The sequence below is a fragment of the Thamnophis sirtalis genome, unplaced genomic scaffold (assembly GCF_051295495.1).
Source record: "Thamnophis sirtalis isolate CommonGarterSnake01/CBP01778 unplaced genomic scaffold, rThaSir2_p1.2 scaffold_12, whole genome shotgun sequence".
Lineage (NCBI taxonomy): Eukaryota > Metazoa > Chordata > Lepidosauria > Squamata > Natricidae > Thamnophis > Thamnophis sirtalis.
In genome coordinates, this window is record NW_028261392.1 from 49,037,997 (window position 1) to 49,055,221 (window position 17,225).

At 40.0% G+C, this 17,225-nt stretch overlaps 1 protein-coding gene across 1 annotated transcript in view; it reads left to right on the forward strand.

Moving 5' to 3' along the window:
- PPEF1 (protein phosphatase with EF-hand domain 1) overlaps window positions 1–15,673 on the forward strand; it is a 94,930-nt gene extending 79,257 nt beyond the window's left edge. The window contains exon 18 of the mRNA XM_087726354.1: window positions 13,167–15,673. Within this exon, the coding sequence (XP_087582480.1) occupies window positions 13,167–13,345 (179 nt within the window). The 3' untranslated portion in view covers window positions 13,346–15,673. The remainder of the gene's footprint in view (window positions 1–13,166) is intronic.
- The last annotated feature ends 1,552 nt before the right edge of the window (window positions 15,674–17,225 follow it).

Sequence of the window (17,225 nt, forward strand, 5' to 3'; positions counted from 1 at the left end):
GGCCAATATGCTGACTCTGTAAAGCACTATAAAGTGGTATATAAATCTAAGTACTATTGTTATTAGGTCCCCTCTAGTCTAGCCAAACCCAAATCCTGCAATTGTTCTTCGTATGTTTTAGTCTGAGGCCTTTAATCATCTTAGTTCCTCTTCTTTGCATTTTTTCCCAAGTCTCAACCTCTTTTTTTTATGTGGTGACCAAAACTGGATGCAGTATTCCAGGTGTGGTCTTATAAAATGGTACTAATGCATGATTTTGATTCTATACTTCTATTTATACAACCAAGGATTGTATTAGCTTCTTTGGCTGTTGCTGCACACTACTGAGTCATCTTTAAGTGATCATCCACTAGGACTCCAAGGTCCCTCTCAGTACACTTTGAATTGTACTCGTCTGTCAGAACATTGGCCTTTAAATACCTTTTTATGTGATGCAAATGAGTATGGGTGTTGTTTGTTTGGCTACTTCTGAGTCATAGTCTGATTTCAAACCGTTTGATTGGCTGGCTGTTGTTACTGAGACATAGTCTTTGGTTTTAAGTACTGTCTGTGTGATGCAAATTAGCATTAGTGTGTCAAATACATTTCAACCACCTTTGGGTGTCCAATGCTCAATGCCGCTTATCATTGGGAGACATTTGCCTGCAGAGAAGTATCCACATGTGAGTAACTCTTCTACCTACTATGAAACATACTTCCTCGAAGCGTTAACTACAAAACACTAATCAATCATCCAGCAGCATGGACAACAGCAAGATAGAATGGTAAACACATGATTCAACTGATAACAGATGCTCACAATTTTCTCAATAAATACAAAAAGTGCCTCACTGAGCAAAAGCTCTTATACAATAATACATTGGACCACAATTTATGCAAAGTTTGAAGACAGCAACCAAGCACAGAACAACAAATGCAAGAGAAAAGAAGCACACTGCCCTACAAAGCAAGTAATCCAGACCAATAGCTAACAACTCTCACAACAAGTTAAGCTATTAGAATTAATATGAATTATATTAGATGACGGTGGAAGAAATGCCCGAAATCCTTTTGTAACCAACTGATATGCTTACTACAGTAGGTAAAGAAGGAGGATTTGTATGTTTGTTTTGAAAATAAAAATATATTTAAAAGAAAAAGAAAAATACTTAGATGATTGAACTTGGATTTACAGTTATATACCAAAAGGAAACAAGGGGGAAGTGACCTCAAAACACTAATTAAATGAAAAGTTTATTATATAAAATTAAGTTTGAAGATATATGTTATTAATAGTAAAATAGAACAATAGATGGAAATGATATGTTAAATTTGATTAATTTGGAGAAGCAAATAATGATATTGTTTATATATTAAGAAGAAATTAAAATTAAGCAGGAAAATATGGAATGAAAATAAGATGACTGAAATGTAAATGAAAATATGATGTAAATGAACTATGCATAATAGAAGATGTAAAGTGGGAAAACCCGGACAACACTTTGTTTATAGAAGAAGTTAAAATATGTAACAAAAAAAACCTTCATTTAAAAAAAAAGTTGCAAGAATTAAATCAAATCACCAAAGAAGAATGTTGGAAAATGAAAGCAACTGATTCAAACATAGCACAGTTCTATGGATTTCCAAAGGCGCAATAAAAAACACCCCACTCGGACTGATTGTCTCAGTCCCTGGCACACCACTTACAAACTTGCAAAAGAAATGTGGACATGTCTAAAGTACCTAACTGATTATTCACAATATTCCATAAACAACACCACGCAATTCCTGGACAAGCTCAAACATCTCTATATTGATGAAGACAAAACAATAATATCATTTGATGTTACCGTATTAGTCACATCTGTAGATCTGAAACTAGCAACCGACCTAATCAAATAATTACTGGACAATGCACAGCCACAAATAGAACCACTCACAACAGAAAGCATATGTGAACTCCTCCTTAACTATGCATAATCACCTACTTCAGATTTGACAGAGAGATCTATGAACAACTGAAGGGATTGCCAATGGGATCTCCTATATCTGGCCTAGTCACAGAAGTTATCATGCAAAAGATTGTACTTCCAGAAATAAATCCCAAGCCATGGGTATGTTACATTGACAACACCTTTGTGATAATCAAGCGCAATCAGGTTAATCAAACCTACTAGGTGATCAACAACATCTTCACTGATATCTCATTTACAATAGAAAATGAGAATGATAATAAACTGCCATTCCTTGACATCCTTGTAACCAGAACCATGAATGGTCAACTAATAACATCTATATACAGAAAGGCAACACATACAGATCAAATCCTCAACTTCCACAGCAACCATCCAAAATGCCATAAATAAAGCTGCATCAGAACACTGTTTGGGAGAGCGGAATCTCATTGTAACACCACAGAAATCAGCTCAGTAGAATAGAAGCACCTATACAAAGCTTTTGAGAGAAACGGAAACCACAAAACTTCATCCAGAGATGTCTACATACAAACAATATAAACAACTACAACAAGATGAATCACAATCCCCTACGTATAGAATATTTCAGAAATGACAGCAAGATTACAGCATCAACATGATCTCGTAATAGCCTAAAAACCAACCTCAATTCTCAGACGGATCCCGTCAAAATCGAACTTTAGTTAGAAACTTTGGTTAGAAACCAGACTGCATGAACACTTCCTAGCTATCAAAAGACATGACCCACGATCCGTCATGTCCATCCACTAAGATTCAGAAGGACACAAATCTGAACCGGGACCACAATTGTAACCCAGGCGAAATCAAGGAGAGAAAGAGAATTCCTTGAAGCCTGGTTTTCCACCAATAATTTAATAAACAGACACATTGACATTGATCCAGTCTACCAATCACTGAGAATGAAAGAACTGCATCAACCACAATCCCAAAAATAGCATTTAACACAAACAAACAGGCATCCCACTGGGCAGCAACAAAATTATAATCCATCAGCTCCCAAGAAATCAGACTACATCTCAATAACAGCCAACCAATCAAACAGTCCGAAACCAGATGATTACTCAGAAGTATCCAAAAAGACAACACTAATGCTAATTTGAATCACACAGATGGTACTTAAAACCAAAGATTATGTCTCAGTAACAACAGCCAGCCAATCAAACAGTCCAAAATCAGACCATGACTCAGAAATAGCCGAACAAGCAACACCTATACTAATTTGCATCAGATAAAAAGTTATTTAAAGGCCAGAGTTCTGACAGATAATCACCATTCAAAGAGCACTGATGATGTTTCCTTGAATAGTGATGAAACGTTTGCAACCAAACTGCAAAGCTTGGAGGGTCAAATCAACAGCCCACCTACCAACCTGAGCCACTAACATTCAAATACATTTCAAACTTTGATTTTTCATGCTGAAGTGTAAAACCTTGCTTTTCTCCACATTAAATTTCTTTTTGTTGGATAGGGGCCATTGTTCAAGTCTGTCAAGATCTTTTTGGATCCTGAGTTTGTCTTCTGGGGTTTTGGCTATTCCTGCCAGCTTAGTGTCATCTGCAAATTTGATGAGTTCCCCTTCTATCCCCTCATCTAAGTCATTTATTAAGATCTTGAAGACTACTAGGTCTAAGATAGAACCTTGTGGTACCCACTGCTTACTCCTCCCCTCCATGTAGATGTAGTACAACTAAGGACTACTCATTTAATATGGTTTGTCAGCCAGTTACAAATCCATCTGGTGGTGATGCTGTCTATCCCACATTTTTATAGTTTGCCAAAATGTAAGTTGTGGTCTACTTTGTTGAATGCCTTGCTGAAATCAAAGTATACTATGTCCACAGCATTTCGCTAGTCTACTAATTTAGTCACTTTGTCAAAGAATGAAATAAGATTGGTTTGGCATGATTGTTTTTAACAAACCCATGCTGATTTCTAGTTATTACTTTACTTGTGTCTAGATGTTTGCAGATCTGTTTTTGATTATTTTTCCCCAGTATCTTCCCAGGTATTGATGTTAGGCTGGTTGGTCTGTAGTTTCCTGCATCTGTTTTTCTTCCCTTTTTTGAAGATGGGAACCACATCAGCTCTTTTCCAATCCTCTGGTAGTTCCCCTGTGCTCCAAGATTTTTTAAAGATATGATACAATGGTTCTAAGATAACATCTACCAGCTGCTTCAGAACTCTGGGATGTAATAAGGCCCCGGTGATTTATATTCATCAAGGTCAGATAGGTGTTTTCTTACCATTTTCTTGCTTATTTTAATTTTTATTTCTAGTCTGTCTTTTACAGTTATGTTTTTGGTAGGTTGGGCTATAATTTCTTCAATGTGAAGATTGATGCAAAGAATTAGTTAAGCAACTCTGCTTTCTCTCTACTGCCTTTTACTTCCTTGCCATCTTCTCTCTTTAGTGGGCTGACTGTTTCCTTGACTGTTTTCTTGTTATTTATATGTTGAAAGAAACTTTTAGAAATTATCTTTTACTTTTGTTGCAAGTATTTGTTCATTCTGAGCCTTTGCTTTCCTGACTTCACCTTTGCAGATTCCGGCTATCTGCTGATATTCTGCCTTAGTTATATATTCCTCTTTCCATTTTTTGTACTTATACTTTTTGTCTTTCAGTTTACCAGAGAGATCTTTGTGCAACCATGCTGATTTCTTCTTGGATTTCTTGTTTTTCTTTTCAATGGTATTATATTGGGTTGGGCTTTTAGGGTCATATTTTTCAGTGTTTTCCATGCTTCTTGAATTTAGAAATTTAAAAATTTAGGATTTTTATCCATGAAATTTTGCTTAGGCTCTCTCTAAGTTTGTTAAAACTAACACTTTTAAAGATTAAGACTCTGGTTAGATTATATTCTATTGCTTGCATTTGCATTATATTGAATTCCAGTATGATGTGGTCACTCTTGCCCAAGGTTCTGGCAATTTCAACTCCCTCTATCACTTCTTCTGTGTTAGTAGGAATTATGTCCTACTAGGTCTTTTCCCCATAGTTCCCTCCTTTACCTTTTGGGTGACAAAATTGTCAGCTAAGTTGATTAGGAAACTGTTCTTGCTTGTTGCAGAATCTGATCTCCCATTTGTTGCAGAATTTGTCTCCCAGTTGATATCAGGGTAGTTAAAGTCTCCCATTACTACTGTGGTATGTTTCCTACATACATGTGTTAACTGATTAGCAAAGTTTTCATCTATTTCTTCTGCTTGGTTGAGTGGCCTGTAGTATATGCCTATAGCAAAGTCAACACCTCCCTCCATTTTATATTGACCCATATGGATTCTAGGTGGTTTTCATCCTTGGTTTTGTGTATTTCTGTAGAGATGTGGTGATCTTTGATACAGCTGTGTTAAAAAGTCCTGCACGCTTTCAGTTTTAAGCTGTATTTATATGTTCTCCCCAGTTGGTGGAGACAGCAGCCTGGATGGGTTGTCTTTGTCCATTGACCAATCAGACTGAGTCTACAGCTGTGACATCACTGGTACCACTGTTGATTCCTCCCAGCTTTAGACTCAGTTTGATCAGGACTGGATGCATAAATTAGTTCTCCTCCAAATTAGTTAGTCAATTAGATCTTTTTTCCAAATTTAATTCTTAAAATTGCTAATTCGATTGTCTAAAGTATTTCTACTGCTTGTCCTTCATTGCAAACTGCATACTGCCTTTTCTGTGGCTTTGACTTCATCGCGGGTGCCATGAGGTAACTCAGGAGCACCCTGCGACTTCTACTCATCGGGCAAGCCTGCAGGTGGCAACTCAATGGCCTCTGCCCATTACGAGGCAAACTCCAGCCTAAATTCGTTGCTGCAGCCACCAAACTTCAACTGCAGCTGCAGAAAAGCCTCCGGTGGCACTTTATTCTTCTTTCAGAGCTCCGGTGGCCATTTTAGTTTGTGCCAAAGCTCCACCGGCCATTTTGAAGCCTCACACCAATTTATTTTGGTGCCAAGCCTCCGATCAGCCTCCAGCCTCTGCAGAGCACAACAAAAGGTTCCTGTGGGGTGAGTCCCTGAACCACCAATTACCATGGCATCTCCCAGGGGTGATCGAAGCCAGGCTAGCCCAGATATCTGTCCCCCTGATAGTCCAGTGGCAGGCCCTTCTGGGGTAACATCCACCAGGAAAAGGCCAGCTCCAGAGCCTCGCACAAAGGGCAGATCTCCCAAAATCTCCAAGGCTGCCCAAAAAGCAGAGGACCATCGCCAGCACCAACTGGACAAGGAATTTGCAAACGCACAGTGCTTGGTTGCCAAGCTCCAGGCTCAAGCCGCTGGGTATGGCCTCTATTATATCTGAGGCCATCAAGCAGAGGATTGCAGCTGGCCTCCAACAACAGCAACACCGGCCCTTCTTCCTGTCCCCATTGTGCCATCACCTAGATCTTCTCACACCAGCAAAAGTCCTTCCATCCAATCAATTCCTTCTCATTCCGATCAGGCCTCAGTCGGGGTGGAAGGGGAACAGGCAGTTAGGGACTCTGATTTGTCTGAAGATGAGGATTTAACCCCTGACCAACCTACCTTCATAGGATTATTCAAACTAGCTGTCTTTAAATCCCTTCTTCTTAAGGCCAAAAAAATTGCCAAGGTTGGGTTAAATCGCCTCAAGTGTCATACTCAGGAATGGGAGAACCGGTGAATCCCCTCTTTCTGGAGCACACCATGGAAAAGGAGGTCATCCCTTCTATCAAATTATTTTTGGATTTGGTCCAAAGACAATGGGGCTCCCTGGGCTCGGGTCCCCTTCCAAATTCACTGGATAAAAGGCTCTACAATGTGGGACCAGAGCTGGCTAAGCTTCTGGAAACCCCATCTGTAGACCCACTTGTGGTGGCCCTGTCCTCCCCCTTGGCTCTGATAGGGCCCCAAAGGAAGTTTCGAAGTCCGAAAACAAGCGTTTCGAGCAAACGTTGGTCAAAGGGCACCAGGCTTCGGCCTGGGCAGTTAGGTAATCTACCCCTGCCTCCTTTTTCAACAGAGTTGCCATTCTCTGGATCAAACAGATCCAGGAACGGCTTCCACCATCTGATTCTAGGACACATAAGGGACCCTAACAAAATTAAAGCTGCCATGGAATTTGCAGCAGATGCCTCCCTTAATTCGGTCAGATTTTCATCCAAAGCTTCATCTGTTTCTACCAGATGCTTGCTCTGGTTGAAACAATGGCAAGCCGATGCCAGGGCCAAATGGAAGCTAGCTTCAGCTCTATTTGGGGGAGAAAAACTTTTTGTGGCTCCGTTGGAACTCCTCCTGGTGGAATCTCATGACAAGCACAAGGTTCTGCCTTCCCTTTTTCGGAAGCTAGAGAATAAGAGCACTTCATTCTACCGTAGGTCTCCCTTTCGGGGAGGGGATGGGGGGGGTTCTATGCCTCTCGTCCCCAATGCCAATCAAACTTCAGGCAGTCGTACCAACCTCAGGACAGATTTGGGAAGGGAAACCAACATTTCCCTCCCCAAAAGCCCTTCAAGGGCTCTTCCAACTAACAGGTCAGATGTCAGAAGTGACTGTCTGGATGGTCTCCCAATAGGGGTTGTCTCTTGGCCTTCACTGATCGATGGGCAGCCACGACCTTGGACCAGTGGGTCCTGAATACAATAAAATTTGGCCTGTCTTTGGAATTTCTCTCCCCACCTGATGGTTTTTCTCTCTTGTCCGGCACCTCGGGACCCATCTCGCAGGTTCCTGATGGAACAAGCCATCCAACACCTGAAGGAGATCCAGATGATTCAACTGGTCCCTCTGAATCAGGTAGGTCAAAGGTTTTACTCACAACTGTTTGTCGTGAAAAGCATCAGGGGGGTGGAAAGCGATCCTTGACCTAAAGACTCTGAACCTGTATATCGAATACCGCAGGTTCAAAACGCATTCACTCGAAACAATTCTGGAAGGAATAAGGGAGGGCGACCACCTAACATCAGTGGACTTAAAGGAGGCATACCTCCATATCCCATCCTGCCTGCCCACAGATTCTAAGGTTCTTCTATGCATCAAAACACTACCAGTACAAGGCACTGCTGTTCGGCCTATCATCCGCTCTAAGGGTGTTCACGAAAATAATGGCAGCAATGGCAGCCCATCGTTGCGCCCAACCCATCAGACTACAGTGCTACCTTGACGATGTGTTGATTCAGTCCAGGTCAGCACATCAGGCGCTCAGAGATCTCCAGGTCACTCCATTGATACTCAGGGAACACGGATTCTCCATAAATTTGGAGAAAAGCTACCTTGTCCCCACGACAAGGCTATTACACCTAGGAGCAGTAACCGACATGGTGCAGGGCACAGTCTTTCTCTCCCCAGATCGTCTCTCCAGTCTCCAACAGATGGCCTGACAGGTGAAAAGAAGCCGCAGAACATCTCTACTCTGTCTCTCCCAATTGCTGGGGAAGATTGTCTCCTGCTTTGGCATCATCCCCTGGTCCAGGCTACACAGCCGGAAACTGCAGTGGTTCCTGCTGCCGTATCAAAGAGCCAACACGAGCTGTTCACCAAGACTTATCACAGTACCAACAGAGGTAACCAGGTCTCTGGGGTGGTGGATCTCTCCAAAGGTAGCCCAAGGATCTTCTTTCCGGGACCCAGCCCTAATCGCGATCACCATGGATGCCAGCCTCGGGGGTTGGGGACCCCATCTCCACTCTCAAATGACACAGGGCACCTTGTCTCCTCATGAGACAAAACACAATATCATCAACTGGCTTGAACTGCAGGTTGTTCACCTAGCGCTCAAGCAGTTCCGAGACCTTGTGACAAACTCACATGTGCTAGTCCTCACGGACAATATATCAGTGAAAGCACACATAAACCAGCAAGGGGGCACATGGTCCCATACTCTGATGGATGAGGCGCACTATCTGGGCACCTCTGCATGCCATATCTCTGAAATTGCAGCACTGTCCACCAGACAAGACCTTTGTATTTTTCATGAGGACAAGATGGTGCTCCGCCTTGACCTGGCTTTTATCCCAAAGGTCAATAGTAGATTTTACAGAGCCCAGAAGATAGTCCTCCCTAATTTTTGTTCTTCCCCTGCACATAGACTTGAGCACAAATGGCACAAGCTGGACGTGTGCCGCACATTCTGCATCTACATCTTGAGATCTGCTTCCTTCCGGTGCTCGGAGGTCTTGTTTGTTTGTTTTCATCAAACTAACATGGGTGCCAAAGTCTCTTCCAGGTCTGTCAGACTTTGGATCAGGTCCTGCATCTTGAAAGCATATGGAGCTCCCGGACTGCCTCTCCCTCCACACATGACAGGGCACTAAACACGCAGTGCCGCTACCTCGGCAGCGTGGTCTATCCAAGCTTCCATCAAGGAAATCTGCAAGGTGGCTATGTGGTCTTCACAATCTCTGTTTGTAAACCATTATAGACTAGACAGATTTGCACCAGCAGATGCCACTTTTGGTAGGAGGGTACTCCAACAAGTCAGGTCTAGACAATCGGCCTCAGGCCAGTCATCTACCCACCCTTAACATTATGGACGAGCTTTGGTATGTCCCATCCTGGCTGCTGTCTCCACCAACTGGGGAGAATGGGTGTTAGTTTTTACCTGATACGTCCATTCTCCGGATGGAGGAGACAGCAGCCAGCCCCACCCCTTAGCTGACTTCTTTTGGGACTCTTTTTTCTGATCTGGACTTAGAAATAGCTCAGGGCATTCTGGAGGAGAGTGTGAATGTGTTATCGATTCTTGTGATTAACACCATGCGTCGGTCTACAGATCTACCTTTGTTAAAGCTGGGCGGAGTCACCAGTGATATCAGTGATGTTGCAGCTGTAGACTCAGTCCAATTGGTCAATGCACAGAGACAACCCATCCTGGCTGCTAATCTCCACTGTCCAGAGAATAACAGGTAAGAACATCCATTTAATCAACTTTTAACTCATAGAAACCATACAAAATTAGTACTTTGATGAAAATTTCTGTAGTCGGATTGAGATGCATATTTTTTATTAATATAATCAAAGTCTTTTTAAGATTTTGAGTGAGCTTATGTGCTAAAACAAACACAACTTGAATTTTTGAGAATGTTAGGATCGAAAGTAGCCAATCAGTAGCGAGCTTTGGCTGACCAATCAAAATGCAGAGAGGCTAAATCTATGAGCCAATCAATGTTGTCATACTCTCTGACTATAAATAGTCATGAAAAGCATAGAGAAATTTAATTTAGCTCTGGCTGTGGGCAAGGATGAAGGTCTTTGCTTTCACCAGTACTGAGCAGCAGCATCGCATCATTGTGCTTCATGAAGAGGGTTACTCCTGTACAGAAATATCCAAGAGAGTAAAATGCCATCACTCCCCAGTGAGCAGAGTATACCAAATAAAATACCAAATAACTGGTTCAGTTGATGACAGGCTCTGCTCTGGAAGACCAAGAAAGTCAACAAAACAGCAAGATTGGGCTCTGCAACACATTTTGATGGCTGACAGGAAGCTTACCTCACCTCAGATTACAAGAATTTGGGGTGAAACATGTGATGTAAAAGTGTGCACAAGCACAGTGTGTCATAGACTGCTTGCCAGAGGGCTCAAAGGCTGCAGGGCTTGAAGTAAACTTGGCTTACAGACGCTCACCTCTCTTATGGATATCCGTGGGCCAAGACATATGCCAAGTGGACCAACGAACAGTGGGCCAAGGTCATCTTCAGTGATGAGAGCAATTTCTACTTGACTTGGAATCAGTGCAATAAGTATATCAAGAGATTTCCAGCTGAAGAATTTAGGCCATACTGCCTGAATCTATCTGTGAAGCATCCATTGCACATGATGATCTGGGGCTGTATCGCTGCTTCTGGTATTGGTCGGATACAAATCATGCAGGGAATCATGAATTCCAAGTAGTATGTTGAAGTCCTGGAAAAGACCATGCTTCCTTCAGCTCAGCAACTTGTGGGGAAGGACTTTTACTTCCAGGATGACAATGCTTCTTGTCATCGAGCCAAGTCCGTCCAGCAGTGGATGAAGAAGCATGGTGTTCAACTCCTGGATTGGCCAGCTCAGAGCCCGGATTTGAACCCATTGAGAACTTGTGGGCCAAGATTGGTTACGAAATAAGCAAGAAGCATTCAAAGACCAAGCAGGAGCTGATTGAATCCATTATTGCAGCCTGGCACCACATTGTCCTAAAGATCATGTGTAAAGGCTTATACAGTCCATGCCGAAGCGATGCCACCTGGTGATAAGCAATAAAGGCTGGCCAATTTCATATTAGTAACCATGTTTGGTTACAAAAACAGTCCTTTTCAGGGCCACAAACAATAAAAATGTTAATAAAACACTAGCATCGGCCTTAGTAATTGCAACACATATGCCACTGGGTATGCATCAGTTAATCTGTTTTCATATTCATTGTAAGCATGCATTGTAAGCATGCAAGAAAATTCACAATCCCCATCCAAACAGCACCAAATTGCAAAAAGCTTATGCTTTTCACTTAAAAAACTCCTGTATAACAATATTTGCATAGCAGTTAGCATAAAATATTATAAAATCAATGGCCTATACAAAAAAATGTCATAAACCGTAAAGCATGCAGGACTTTTGCACACAGCGGTATATAATGCAACTCCACCTCCTCTTTTTGACTAGTTTGTATCCTTCCATCAGTACATTCCAGTCATGGGTTTCATCCCAGCAAGTTTCAGTAATGGCAACTACATCATATCTGCCTTCATGTATTAATGAAGTGTGTAGTGTGTCTAAACCTAGAATAGAGAGTTACAGATACCATGGTAGGATGAATTAGGGAAAGAGGGTCTTGTATTTATTAAGTTATCTTAAAATACTTTAAGTTGGCTTTTCTTAATTAAAAGCACTGAAATATTGAACTGAGTGATATGTGAAGCAGTTGTTTATTTCCACCTAATTGGTGAACTTAAACATAACTAAAAATAGAGACAAGATGATAAATAAAAATTTAGTTGATTTTTCTAGTCACTTAATTATCCTAAAAAGAGTAGTATCTTTTGACCATGTGATGCTACACTCTAGAGAAAAGCTTGTTAACATCTTCCTGCCAAATGCCTCATTTTTGTTGCCCTCTTTGCAAATTGGATTCCCAAAGTGATTTGATTGCGAGAGTATGAACCATGATGCTCAAACAAGCAAAAAAAAGTGTTTAGTCTTGATGCAAAACAAAACCCCTGTGTTTTATGTCCCTATCCTGTACTCTTAGCAATTTCCTTGATTGATGACTATTTTGTTTATTGTACTACTGATTAGCACAGCATTCAGAAAATAATTTATTGGGTGTTCAAAAACCCCACTAAATTTTTAAAAATAGAGTAATAAGCAAAGAGTACCAATAGAGGGAATATTAGTATGTTGTGGAGTCTGTTCTGCACAGATGTTTCATAACTGGCTCTTTACAGCCAGGATCTTCTCTGAACAGCAGCTATGGAAACTTTGCCTTGAGAGTCACATCAATTTTCTGTACTCATCCTGTCTTGGAGGCTACTGCCCAAAGCTGTAAGAATTCTTAGTAAAACAATAATCTCTTACAATCCAATAAAATTAACAGAAAAAAACTTTTCAATACTTTGCAAAAACCAAACCAAACCGTGTTTTTTAAGGTGAAGAACTCCATGTTATAATTACATATACAACCCTCCACTTCAGCCTCAGCTTTTCTGTTATGACGTATTTTATTTCTGAAAGAAGAGATTATTAGTCATTCACATGAATTCTACAGATTCATATGAAGCTAACCTGCATTTATGTAGGAAAGTAGGAATTTCCATGGTGGTGCAGTGATTAGCACCCATTTTTGTAGGCTACTTGTGCTGACTGCTGGTTGCCAGCAGTTTGGCAGTTCGAGTCTCACTGGCTCAAGGTTGACTCAGTCTTCCATCCTTCCGAGGTCAGTAAAATGAGGATCCAGATTGTTAGGGGCAGTATCTGACACTGTAAACCACTTAGGGAGGGCTGTAAAGCACTGTGAAATGGTATATAAGTCTAAGTGCTATTGCTATATTGCTAAGGTCCTATGCTTTTTATAGTTTTAAAGTCTATAACCAGCTTTTGAAATCACACCAGGCATAGACCAGTAACATCTGCAACTGATGTAGCTTCAAGTTCTACATTATTTTCTTCAGACACCTGCATTCTCGTATAGAACTAACATACAATATATAGATCCCTTATACAAATTTGCAGTGCTTTTGTAACCCTGGTTGTCCCTTTGTTTAGGCCTTATTTCTGCTGATGAATTCCGCCAAACATGGAAACTCTTTAATGCACATGTGAAGAATGATGTGAGTGATGAATCCATTGACAGTTTAGCTCGCACCATGGATTTTAATAAAGATGGTAGCATTGACTTCAATGAATTTCTGGAGGCTTTCCATATGGTACATAAATTTAGTTAAAATTATCAGCTTTCTTGAAGAACCAACAAGTTGGAGAAATCCCTTCTTTATATATTTATGTTTTATAAAACATGGTAAATTTGTTAATGAGAAATAAAAATATAGACTGGTCAAGATGACAAGGAATAATTTAAGTGATTTAAATAATATCATATTTTAATTTTATTATTTTGAATCTTCTTTATAAACAGATTTTATACAAGTTACAGATATTTATTGTTTTTCCTAAGTTGGTGTCTTCAAGATTTATTGATTTTCATCTTCCATAATTCTTAGCACAAGCATTACTCATACTGTTGAGATAATGCTTAGCAAGAGATATGAACCATGGACATCTTACCTTTGTTCTTCTCTGATGAGTCATAAACTGACATATCATCTTCATACAGTTCTCCCTGTGTATTCTTATGGCATGTAAAATTGAGAAATTACAGTATATATTATAGAATAGCTAGAACTTATTTTAATTACAGAATATTGATGACAGGAGGCATGAAAGATTAGTAGTTCTACAAGTATAAGCATTTTTTTTTTACTATAGCTGTTTAATAATTTGACACGTAAGAAATTACAAACATATAATTTTTGCTGCATCCAAGTATGAACCTATTTAATCATATCTATAGTGCCATCAACAATAGGAAGCCCACAGGCAAAAAGTGATGGAAGATAATAGATGATCCTGTATGACGGTTAATAACCTTTTAAATCCATCAACTGATCATGTTTATACAACAAATTTCATATTTCAATTGTAATTGTATAAAATTTTCCTTTTTCTACATTTCTTTACTGGATATCTCCCTCCCCACTTTTTCTATACTATGTACCATATTTTTCGGACCATAAGATGCACCCCCCCCCAAAAAAAAGTGGGTGGAAATGCATTTTATAGAGCAAATATTGCAGTGGGGGAGGGGGGTTGGGGCAGTGCCAATCAGCTTTCTAGGTGGTGGGGATCGCCACTGCCCGTTCATCGCCGATCACTATGTGATCACCAGTGAACGGGCGGCGGCAATCCCCATTAGAGGTGGTGATGGCGACGAACAGGTGGTGAATGGGCTGTGGTGAACTGGCTACAGTGAACCGGCCACTGAAAGGGTGGTGGCAGGGACAAATGGGTGGGAGTGGTGGCGAATGGGCTGGTGGTGGCGGCGGCAGCTTTTCCCCTCTCTTCTAAAGCTAATGTGCGTGATATAGTCCAAAAAATATGGTACATCTTATCTCTTTAAGTATGTCTTTTTTTCTGAATTAAGAAAACAGATGTAGACATGGCAGCAATTCCTCACTGAAGAGTTTCTTTAGTCCCTGCAAGATACTGAGATGAACTCACTAAAGAGAGAACAACACACCCCAATTATCCTGGCACTTTAACTATACTCAGCAATAGAATCAATGCATTGTTCAATTTGGCTTCCTGGAATTACTTCCCTTAAATATTGTTTTTCCTTGGCTGCTTTTATGTTTTTAAAAATGACTGTGGTTTTCATACAGCACAAGTAAAATATATTTTGCTCTTGAACTGTTACAATTCTTCCTGAAAGAAGTCGCTTCCAAAAATTGGCTAAATAAATGAATAGATGAATGAAGCTGGACCCTGCTATAAAGAAGAGGAGTTGGAATGGAGTGGAAGGAGGAGAGGAGAATAATTTCCGAAGGCATGTGGGTGGGGGAAGGGTCACTTTTAGATCTTCAGGGTACAAATCCTGTGAATACTATAGTTACTAGGAATGTAGGGACTATAAGATTTCTGCTCTAGAAACTTGGATAATTACTCCTCATCTTCATCTCTGAAGATAGCCAAAGAACTCATTTTTAAAAAATGCTAATTTATGTCGCCTGCAATGGTGTAACCCCTTATTTTTTTTTGGCATTTCTCTAACCCCTTTTAAAATAATTTATTTTAAAAACACCATTTGTGGTATGTAGGTGCTGTTGATCCTGGAGCTGAAATGTGTGTTGCCATTTTTAATTGTAGTTATTTTTTATGCATATTCTTTCCTACTTCTTTCAATATGCTGTATGGGAATTAACAGTGCTTCAAGCTTGCCACATCTGGTAGCAAGAAGGGGGGTAGGAAAGATAAGGGGATTATTATGGCTAGGTGGCTTTATTTCCCATGAGAACAGTGAAAGTGCCTGCAGATGGTGGAAGGTGGAGTTTGGCATCATCGGACTGATGGACTATGAACTGATTGGAGAATGTGACTCTGGAGAGGATATTTCTAATATATATATATAGGGTGTAATTCCGGAGGATAGCCAGATCCAGAATTACACCGAGACCTTGCCAATTTGATGTGTTCCTAATAAAAAGACTTTGTTGGAATATGCCTGCCTTGAACTGTTTTTATTGGGGACATGTTACTTGGAAGCTTGACAGGTGCTCTCTAACTGTTACAGCCAGGTAAATGCCTGGATCTACGATAATTCAGACTTAATTCATGAATTAATCCAGTTTGATCTAGGTGATGAATTTTTTTAAAAAAAATGTTTAGTAAATAATATAAATTTCTAACTCCTTGTTGATACTTTATATGAAATCTATTAATTTTTAAAGCAAATTTTAGTAATAGTCATACAATATGAGGAATTTTCAAAACTTCACGAAGCATACTGAAATACTTGCTATTAAGTCTCATATCATGGGGCTTGAATTTATATGATGCAGCTCCTTGATTAAGGTAGCAAATTTGTAATTAATATCTGCAGCGTAGATATCTGAGAACCACTTTCACTTCCAAAATGGAAAAAAGAGAAATATAATTAATAATCTCCATACTTACTCTGTGAAAAAGAAATGCTAGAGGCATTACTGTCATTTTGGATCACACTTGAGTTTTGACTTCAAATGCTGCAGAAGCATTTTATGACATTACTAAACCTGATAGCTATCCAAGCAGTGACAGAAGAAACACTGTCAGTAGTTGATATACTTAATTATTATTATACAGAATTACAGGATAAGAGTAAGGAACTTTGGATATCTTCAGGGGTGTCAAATTCAAGGCTTGTGGGCCAGATGCGGCCCGCAGGGTACTTAGATCGGGCCCACAGGGCTGCCCTGGAAACAGCAAAGGACTGGCCCGCAGTCCTCTGTTAGCAAAAACGGAGATCAGGGGGAGCTTGGGTGATCCCAGGCAGTGCAACATGAATGAGCTGGCCATGCTCATCATGCCCCCAAGGTCAAAGTCAACCCTGAGATGGCCCCTCAATGAAATTGAGTTTAACACCCCTGTTCTAGTCCTGCTTAAGCAGGAGACAATTCAGAAAAACAGCTGTCAAATCTCTTCTTAAAAACCACCAGTAATAGAGCACCCACCAACTTCTGGAGGCAAACCATTAAAATAAGTATGTGCAGAATTATCTTTTCAAAGACAGCATGTTTTCTATGGCAAATTATTACAAGTAATAATGATAAGCCATATATGTTATATATATGTGGATGTGTGTGTATATATGTATGTATGTATGTATGTATGTAATATATGTATGTGTATATCTATATCTATATCTATCTATACATACATACATACATACATACATACATACATACATACATACATACATATTAGTCCACTGGATCTGAGTATGCAAGCTCAAGGCCAGTAAAATAGTGGTAAAACAGACTACAATATTCATCCTAGTTTTTCATTCTGGAATTGCTATGATGAAAAATAAAGTTAATTATAATGTACTCAATATAGGCAAAATAAAGTATATTTTTCTATTTCTATTTAGATGAAGCAAGGTTTACGTGTAAATTAAAGATGTTTTCACAAAATGATAATTAACATTAACATATTTCATCATGTTCCTTTCATTACTTTTATCTTTGATATAAAACCATGCTTGAATGCTTAATGATAATACATTATTAA